The 10,235-nt window shown below is 39.6% G+C and overlaps 1 protein-coding gene across 2 annotated transcripts; it reads right to left on the bottom strand.

The window, feature by feature from the left end:
- Positions 1-2,375: 2,375 nt before the first annotated feature.
- On the bottom strand, positions 2,376-6,479 carry LOC143145660 (glutathione S-transferase 1-1-like). 2 transcript variants are annotated; one of them, XM_076309243.1, is made up of 6 exons: positions 6,349-6,479; positions 4,647-4,795; positions 4,520-4,578; positions 3,602-3,743; positions 3,202-3,366; positions 2,376-2,677 (listed from the first exon to the last, which is right to left on the bottom strand). In XM_076309243.1, the coding sequence occupies exons 2-6, from the start codon at positions 4,785-4,787 to the stop codon at positions 2,537-2,539; spliced, it is 648 nt and encodes a 215-aa protein (XP_076165358.1). In that variant the 5' UTR covers positions 4,788-4,795; positions 6,349-6,479; the 3' UTR covers positions 2,376-2,536. The 2 variants fall into 2 exon arrangements, with proteins under 2 accessions (XP_076165358.1, XP_076165357.1); XM_076309242.1 differs by lacking the exon at positions 6,349-6,479 and adding an exon at positions 5,875-6,277.
- Positions 6,480-10,235: the final 3,756 nt, after the last annotated feature.

Below are 10,235 nucleotides of genomic sequence, written 5' to 3'. Positions count from 1 at the left end.
CATAACCAGTTTTCGTAGAACTCGTTCCCCGGTCTTAAAAAAATCTAACAAATCTATACCTAGTTTTCACCAAGTGGAAATCAGTTTCGTTTCACACCGGGTCGAAACCAATTTCTCCACAATCGTCCAGTAACGGTTCCACTATGATCATCAACGTGTCGCGTCGCATACCACGCGACGAGTATCGTCCAACGCCATTTACTCTACCGTTTAGAACAGTTATCCAATATTAATTTTACGGGAAATTGTCCACGCGAGCGCGTATATACCATGAAGGTTAATCCCGGACCTTGCAATCCCAAAAGGATTTAACAGAAAATCCATGCTGTTAGCTCGCGACATGATTGCCTCGGACTAAACGGTATCCGATCCTTTGATTCTGAACGCTATTTCAGTGTCTATTTCAATTGAAAAAAAAGTCACGTACGATTCAACTAAAGCCTTGCTTCCAATAACCAAAATGTTCACGGTTGTTCAATAACCGAGGTAACCGGTTACAATCGTAGCCTTGTCTGAACAAGTAGTTTCGACAAACCAGATTCTTCACTATTCTTTTTATTACAGAACACGTACTATTCTCAAGGTTTGGTAAAAAGGTACATTCGCAACAGAGATCGTTCTTTTTCGGCAAATGAAACTTTACCTCATAAAACAGACCATTCGTGGAAGAAAATTTATTTCTTTGACGGAACATTTGGTATCTACAGACGTACACGTATTTATAATTTTATCGAATAAAAAATCTGGTTCTTCGATATTGGAATACTTTAACGAGGAATATTGTATTATCTTTCCTTCTCTGTAGATTCGGTCAGAATTTTTTAAATTACATCGCTGATGCAACAAATATTGAAAAACACTTTGATTGTAAGGTAGTTATAGTACATGGGAAAAATGTATCTAGTCCCTGAACTGATAACACCCGCCATAACTCCGAATGCAATCTCCTCGCGCGCGTATAGCGAACAGATACATCGCAATAAAAAAAATTCAATATTTTGAGAAAGCTATCGATTACAGAGCAAAAACTCGCAAGAAATATTCATTTCTTTCGTCCGTTTCGTTCATTCCTTTCGTCATTTCTTTCGAAGGAATTTTGAATCAATTTGAAAGAGAAAACGAAATCGATTAGACGACTCGTAAATTTTAACGTTCGATGTTATTTCTTTCTTCTGAAAACGACTGGCCATACGTTCCAGGAGGGTTGTTCACACTCGTCGTCTTCACAATTGAAGCTCAGTTTCGTTTAAAAAAACGCTCGTCCGAATCTCCGAATCTCGACCTACCCTATCAAGCCCTGACTGATTATCGTTACCGCTACTCCTTGGCGTTTTTCACCGTATCGCGAGGTTTAAAAAAAAAAAAAAATAAAAAAGAACGAGTAAGTGCAGCTGAATTAATGGTTCCACCGCATCCATGACTCGTATAATATTTGCGTGCTGGAATGAGTTATGGGGCTGACGTTCGAGAAATGTACACAGAAATGCACGCGAAATGGATAAGCGCACGACACGAGCGCTATATTCGGCGGTGCATTTAAACTTCTCGGTAAGTCGCTCGCTTCCATTCTCCGCTCGCGCGATTGTGTATCGCGTTAATAATTGTCGAGCACGTGCACGTGAGGCCGTTGCACCCGGATTTCTCCCTGAACGGTTCTCATTTGTCATAGAAGCTTGAAGAGCCATCCGTTGCGCAAAAGATTCGCCGACTCTCACGGGGGAGCGGAGAAGAAGAAGGGGAGCGCGTAATGCGTTATAATGAAGCCTCTAATTATCACTTATGCAATGCTTCGCCTAACGCCGGGAACAATTTTTTACCCCGGGAGGAAATTGCACTTCATTTCGAGTGTGGACAGGAAATTATTGTACTACCTGAAACACGTTCGTTAGTGTGAACAATGCCAGGGGAATAGTTCGAAAGGAATCGCGCAGACGTTGGAAGTCGAAGACTTTGAATTAATTGCTCGCTGCGGCGATAAACTTGCAGATTCTGTCGAAGTTGTAATTTTCTAACGAATAAAGATTTCGGGTCGATCGAATATTCATTGTAACGACTGCGAGAAGAAAGTTAGGTAAAAGTAACTTGTGTTGTTCGACAAGGATCACATTTTACAGAAACACCTCGATAAAAGTCACAATCGAGCGCTTGGAGACTTTTAACGAGTATGTAAAGGGTGTTGTTTGAGGGATTGGATCGCTCGCTCGCGTTTAAATATTTTTCCTTTCATCTTGGGGTGTTTTTTGCTTAATTTACACGGTTTGAATAAATTGAATAAAATAATGGTAAATTCACGATAACGAGTTGCGGCATTCGAACGAAACCGTTCTCGACAAATGACGTAAACGTAGTATTATACATTTTAATTGAATTCAACCTCGATGTTTCTCGATTTAGCAATCGAGACAGTCAGTTTATTCGTACAAAATTATTTTTTACACGAAGTACATTCAACTTACACGAAGCAAGTAAAAAACCTAATACCATCTGAACGTAGTCCCTGAAAACCAATGAACGTCTTATCGTTTGCAGTTGTTTGTTACTTTAGGATTTCGTCGGCCATTTCTTTGAATATTTTCACGCCCTTGCTGTTGCATTCATCGTAATTCGTCGCTTCTGATTTTATTTTTGCGTACCACCTGTTGATATTCTTGTACGAGCTGAAATCGTAGCTCAAGGCCTGATTTAGAAACGAAAAGAAGAATTACACGTATCGTTAACTAAGAAATTGTTGTACCCGCGGAAGGAGATAGTTCCTGAACATTCGGACAATCTTCTTACGCGTGTACAAATACAGAGCAGTTCATAGAGGACATAGTTAATCGTACTCTAAACATTTGTACAAACGCTACGAAATATGCGTACACGAATTAAATTAATTAACCGAGTATTTTGCAAGATCGACGATCGAGGATTGAAATAAGTAAGCAGATGTTTCTGATTCGTATGTGAAAGATACAAACTACTGAGTAACATAAAAATTTCAAAAATCCATAGATCGTTTCTAGTTGTAACTTTATCACTCAACGAGCTAACTTATGCGATTGCTTTACGCAGACCTTTGACTTCGTCTTCTTCGCGTTTAATTTACGAATAGCAAGATGTTTTTTTTTAGAATCGTTACTCGTAGTTTATTATCGATAAATCGTCGATCTGAATTTTCATGCAGGAGATTATTCGGTTAAATTTGTCGGGAAAAATTACCTCGTATGTGGACATGGTGACAGCAAGAGTCAAATCAGCGAGTGTCAAGTTTTTCCCCGCTATGTAGTTTTCGCCTTCGAGGAATGTTTCAAAGAAACCAAGAGCGGTGCCAATACACTCGTATTTCACCTTATCTTTGGGTGCTTTGGCGAAAAGCATGGGGAACTGGAAAGCAATATTATCGTTAATAAATACCGATTGCAATAGAACCTCGATTGTCCAATTTAATATAAATTCATAACGGTTGAACCGTGAACGAACGTTGTACGTAGGCAGTGTATCGTCTCGACTATTGAGATTTTCGATTCACTGTTCGTATTGCACAATAGGTAAGTTTCAGTATCGTTGTCGGTGCATCGCGCAGAAGTTTTCAGAGTTATTACATTGTACCGTGACTTACGTAATAATCAGCGAGGGCTTTGTACAGCGTGCACGCATCGAAGTATAATCTCTGATTAACGATAGCACGTTTCTTCGGGTCCTTCGGGTAGAGAGAGTCGTCCTTGCCATACTGTTCCACCAGGTATGTCATAATCGCTCGACTGCGAGGAAAAAAGTGAAACGTACACTACAACCACACACTTGTTCCATTCCTGGTATTTCCGAACATTGTCGTAAATTCCCCACGCAGGAAACCGTCGACCGCGGTATAGCGAGATCTTTGAATAAGAAACTCTTTCAAGGAAGCCTCGTAGGAAGCAATTGCACAATTTGTTTCGTTCTTTGTGCAATCTCCACTTTTACAGGGCACTCGGACAAATCATTTTTCAACTGGTATTCGAACATAATCGAATAATACGCGCTGCAACTTTTTGTGTACCTCATCGTAATATTTCTTTTCACCGAAAATCGATTTTTTCTATCAACGAGTTAATTCAATTTTCTACGACACAAAAAATATCGGGTTGTTCGGAAAAGTCATTTCGTTTTTTCGGTGAAAATGAAACACGATTTTTTTAGAGTGTATAAACATTCTATTAAATTATATATTCTCCATTTTGGAAAACGAAATCACTTTCTGAACAATTTAGTACTTAGTGGAGTATCGAGAAACTGTTACTCGGAATTTCAATTTGAAACTTTCTATGCAACGAGGCTACAATTTAGAATAATTGAATCGTTTCTTAATTATTGCACCATTTTCCAGCTCTTTTATACATAAAATCAGCAATGTTAACTCTGGTGAAGATCAAATTCGATATTTTAGAAACGTGATCAATTACAAGTAGAAAAATACCCTCCCTCTCTCTCATTTGAAATATCTAGTCGCGTCATCGAGCGGTGCATCGATGCATCGCTGCAGCCAAACAATCTTTACCTTTCCCACAAGCGGAAACCATTGTCGTCGATCGTTGGGATCGTGTGTTGCGGATTCAGCTGCAACAAACAAGTATCTCAGTCGTTTCGAAAAAATTGTGCGCGGAAAATAATTTTGCACTGTTTACCTTCACAAATTCCGGCTTCAAGTGCGCACCGGCCAACAGGTCCACTTGTTTGAAGTTCATCGGAACGCCAAGCGCTGCAGCCGTCAGTGCAACCGCGCGGCACGGAGGACTTCCGGCGTGTTCATAAAAATCGATCGGCATTTTAATTTCTGTAATAACGCGCAAAATGTTATTCCCGTATTTTTCGATACCGTCGACCGAGTGCTGCGACGACGGACCGCCATTCGACGAGAATAAAAAGAAAATGAAAAAAAAAAAAAAAAAAAGAAAAAAATACCGCGCTCGTATTTTTTCTTTTTGTTCTTTCTTCCACCCTTTGCTTTTAATTAAATAGTCGCCGAGACGCGAATACAAAGGAGAAGAATTTCGATCGATCAACGTCGTCGCCGTTTTCTATCGTCGCAGTTCACATACCCCCGCAACAAGTTAACACACTCGACATCTATATGGGTACACGCGACCGTTAAAGCGAATTTTCGCGCATTTGCATAACAGTAGCGTGAGCGAATATCGAGATAGAGGCAATTAAACACGAAAATAAGTGACAGTGAATTTCTCTAGCCTAATTGGGACTCGCTGCGAATCTGTACCGACTAGTGCGACTCATCCGCGCTGTGTGCACTATTTTAATAATTGTACAAGCCGATTACTGTCAAAGACAAAGTAATCGATTTCAAGAATAATTGGAAGCAGATATTTTATCAAATGGTTGGTTTCAGTTACGAATCCAGGATATTTCATTTCGTGGAAATTTATTCAGTAGGGAACGTAGGCCACAAAGTAGAAAATGCATTGTTTTCAGTTTTCACGATCTCTATCGTTTTCTCTGGTGAATTATTTACCAACGAAAGAAACGAGGCTCTGCGGAGAACTCTTCCAGATAAGTAAAACCAGAGACGTAGATTGTTTTGAAAAACCGCGGGAAAGGAGGAATCTCTTCACCATTTTTGAACTTTAATCAAATTTAAAAACACTGTATCGTCGGTTCTATTCGTCCTGGAAAGATTTGACGAATTTGTCTCTCATTGTATTATATGTTTTCTAAACAATTTCACTCTCGGTTTCGAATCTACCCATTTCGGTTTCTCTTTTCCGCACTCCCCTCTGAATTTGTTTCCGCGAAACGAGATATTCACGTCGGTATTCGTACTGTAAACGTTTCACATCGACGCGACGAAATAATCCGCGTACCGAAAGTTTCCGAGCACCGAGACACACGAAACATTACCAATTTCCGAATCACCGGCTGCGTACAGTAGTTCGAGAACCGTGGTACCGAACAGCATCTCAGAAATCGTATTTTTTATCGCGAGTCACCGGTACCGTGCACGAGGTGGTTACTCTCTCCTCCCTCGTTCGCGATTTTTCGATCACGGTCAAGTCACGATTCACGAACTTTTCTCTCCGCGAATCCTTTTCTCGAATCGAGACCTCGCGACGAATCCTTTTCTCGAATCGAGACCGCGCGACGAATCCTTTTCCAACGTCGACGTAACGGTAACCACGCACTCCGATCGAAACGACCCAACCGATCGATGCATTCTACCCGCGAACACGCGGGTATGCACGATATCGTCGAGAACGCGACGAAACGTCGTAGCACCAAACGCGTCTCACGGAGAACATCTCAAACACGGGGCGACGTGATTTGTGACGGATCATGACGAAGACATCGCAACGGATATCTATAAAATGTACATACTCTCCAAGGACGCGCGACGAAACGATCACGAACAGTTTAATCGCGTTGGCTCTCGAGTCTCTTTACAAATGCCGCGACATCTGTTACGCGGCCTCCTTTTCAAGTGACCAGCGGGCTGTCAACGCGCAGGCTCGACCGGTTGCAACCTGTTACCCCTACAGAGCCGTTGCTGCCCACGTACGTTTCTCCTATTCGAGAGGGCTTTTCCGGACCGTGAGGAGCACTTGCGAAAACTCGTAGCTTTTCGTTTCTCGCGATTTTCTCGGTGCTCCTTTCAAAGTGTTCCACCTTCCCTGAAAGATTTCATTAAAATTCGTGAAAATAACGCGGCGCGCTCCACGGTTTCTCCGCAAGTTCTAAAAATGGAATTATAAGCGGTGGCGGCGGCCACTTTATCGAACGAATGGGTGTATTTGGACGCGAATTGAACGCGAGGTAGACATTTCATCGTATTAATTTGTGTACTTGGATGAGAATTTCGTGCATTTCTGCCATTCATGTTTGGGCTCCTCCTTCGCTTCGATTCACTCGAGGGTACTTTTGTCTCTTGGAACGGTTGCGCGAGCAGTCTGTATCTCGAAAATTATTGTGTATTCTTGGATTCAAAAATTTACGCCATTTTGAAACGGTAAATAGAAATGACGATGCAAAAAAAATGTCTTTGAAAATGCTCTTGTTTTTCTTAACTCGGAATAAAATATCTACGTAACGTTTATTCTTTTCTTTCTATATTTCCCGTCAGTTATTAAAGTATTAATAGAGGTGTTACGTATCTCTTCTGGTATGGTAGACAAAAATTCGTACTTTCTAATTTAATGAGATACATTAAATGTTACATCTACTCGAAGAGGCTAATTTTAGAATTTTTTCAACATGGAAATTTTCCTCATTCCTTATTCAGCGAAAGCAGTTATCGACGAAGTTAGAGATAATGCAAAGTAAATCTAAACAATTACTCGAAGTAATAAATTTGTGTTTCCTACTTCAACCTTGCTTGTTTCTTCCTTTTTGAAAATCAATTTGTCACGAATACCTGTTCTTTTGAAAATTTGAGCAATAATAAAGAGGAAAATAAGGAAACGAATTGTTTGAAAAATATACGGATTCGTTATTGTCACATAGATAACGATACAGAACGATACAACCTAATGCAAAGTAAATCGGAAAAATTACTCCAAGTAATAAATTTGTGTTTTCTACTTCAATCTAGCTTGTTTCTTCCTTTTTGATAATCAATTTGTCACGAATACCTGTTCTTTTGAAAATTTGAGCAACAATAGAGAGGAAAATAAGGAAACAAATTGTTTGAAAAATATACGGAATTGTTACTGCCACATAGATAACGATATAGGACAAGGCTACTAACAACTATTACGATATAAATTATAAGTTAATAATACATTTATATGCTATAATGTAAAACGTGTACCTATTCAAGAAACGTAGAATAAGAAATGTAATTAAAGCTCGGAAATTGTAGTAACGACGAAGAGTAGTTTATTTGTAACTAAGTCTGTTTACAAAATACATAGTAAAGAGAAGGATACTTGAGAATGAGTCAGATTGTTACGTGTTTGGCAATTATATAAGGTGAGTCAGCAAAAACAGGGAATTTGAATATGCCTCTTGAATTTAGAAAAGTGTACAGAGAATGAGTTGTTGCATAAATATCTTCAATAGAACTCAATATGTGAATCATTTGCATATTGCAGCTGAAATTTAAGTAAAGTTTACTCTTTCCGTGCAATAAAAATCAAGTATAACACACATTATGCAAGAAAATATGATTCATTTAACTAATGTAGTTACTACAATCACTTAAGTAAATTTAACTGTATGTAAAAAGTACGTTATCATGTTTCACAATACAAGGTCACACGTCTTCTCCTATCTCACTGATTTGCATTCCACGTGACATAACATAATCGTATTAATAGTTTTTGACGAAAAAGAAAAAAGAGGTTAATCTCCGGGACAATGAACAGAAAGTTATTTATTACGCATTGTCAAGGCAATCTTAAGTGTTACAAATTTTATATAGGGGAGAAAATGACACTATTATTTATATATAAAACTTTTGTATGGTTTTTTTAATTACACTAATAACATCAGTAATTTTCTTTCTTTCATTTGAAATTTCTGGTATCATTGACTCGAAGAAGACGATAATTCGATAAATTAATTTTTTCCCCGTTGCTCCGAAGATAATTTCCTTCTTTTTTCCTTTCTTAAACTCGTTTTACAATTGGATACTATAAATAATCACGGAAATATCGATAACGTCAACGTGCCAAATTGATCTCTCTCTAAATTGCTCGCATGTTAATCAACTTGCAATAAATTGTATACAGTTACAAAATAAATTGATCACTCTTTCTCGATAAATACGATAAGCTAAACGATTAAATTCAAATACAGTAATTCAGTTGCACAATAGAAACGTGTTTTTCTTAGAAATCGAGTATCTCACCGGAGGCGAAAGTACCGAGGTCTCTCATTCAGCCTTTGCGGAAACTCCAAGGTCTCGGGAACAAGGATCGTCATTAGTATCGACCGGGAAACTGGTACAACGAACACCCAACAAATCAGCCAGAACTATAGTCTTCGTTCCACAGAATAATCGAGACACTTGTCACTTTAAACGGCCAATGATCAAAGATACCGTAACACGTCCCGTTCGAGAATTTAGACATTCGACAAGTTTGCTTTTCAAAAGTCCTACACTGTCCTCAATTCCGACAGATTCAATTTAACGGGTTAATACAAACGGATACCGTATTAACGCCGCGACGAAACGTGTTAATTTTTCATTTGTACGCCGCTTCTAATTTAGTTTACCGCTCGTGGCGACCCAATTAAAAATTCGTACTCGGTGAACCGACACACCGTCGGCATTGGTGTCCAAAATGACGCACATTGTTGTTTTCACTGCGTCATGGAACACCTAGCCGTAACTATTTCTCGCCTAACATCCGTAAATCCTGACAATCGGCTTCGATTTTAAGATTCAAGGCCGTGAAAGCTTCGAACGTATTATTACACGAGTAGACCGAGCCAACGATAAGCAACACGCGAGAGAATAATGTTTCAGGATACGATCTGAAATTGATTGGTGACACGTGACCAACCTTTCACCCATGGCAAACATCCAGAGCCATTTGGGCAATTAATAACAACTAAGTAGACGATCGGTACGCTTCTGTTTAACGCTGATAGGGTCCGAGATGATTTCAAGGAGCTCGTTGAACAGGTACCTTCGTGTTCGGTAAAAACGATTCGATACTGGACGACTCACGCGAATCGATCATGGGTGTACTACCTTGATCAAAAAGTTCTAGGACTGCCCCCCCGTGTGTCGCTGTCAATCACCCGATTGTTTCTTTTTTTTTTGTTAGGTTACCATATCTGTCATTAACACTTCCTTCCAATTTCAGCATCATAGCTTGATATTTGTAAAAGTTACGTTGTACTGAGCACATCTCCTTTGTTCGTGTCTTCGATTTTGGAAATGGCATCATTTGAGCATCAACGAGTTTGCATTCCAAGGCCGAATCCGACCTAACATTTATTAAACGTATCATCACTGGAGATGAGACGTGGATTTATGAGTATGACACACAATCCAGACATCAAGCGAGTGAATGGCGTGCACCGGAAGAGCCGAGACCGAAAAAACCACGTCGTTTTCAGTCAAGAAAGAAGGGGATGCTCACGGTTTTCATGGATTACAATGGTGTTGTGCATCAAGAATTCTTGCCAGAAAAACAGACAGTCAACAAAGAATATTATTTGGGCGTTTTGAGACGTTTGCGCGAAGCAATTCGTCAAAAAAGGCCAGATTTGTGGGCAAACAACTCGTGGATTTTGCACCACGATAACGCACCGGC

The sequence above is a fragment of the Ptiloglossa arizonensis genome, chromosome 4, assembly GCF_051014685.1.
Source record: "Ptiloglossa arizonensis isolate GNS036 chromosome 4, iyPtiAriz1_principal, whole genome shotgun sequence".
Taxonomy (NCBI): Eukaryota; Metazoa; Arthropoda; class Insecta; order Hymenoptera; family Colletidae; genus Ptiloglossa; species Ptiloglossa arizonensis.
This window is presented reverse-complemented; position numbering and strand designations above follow the sequence as displayed.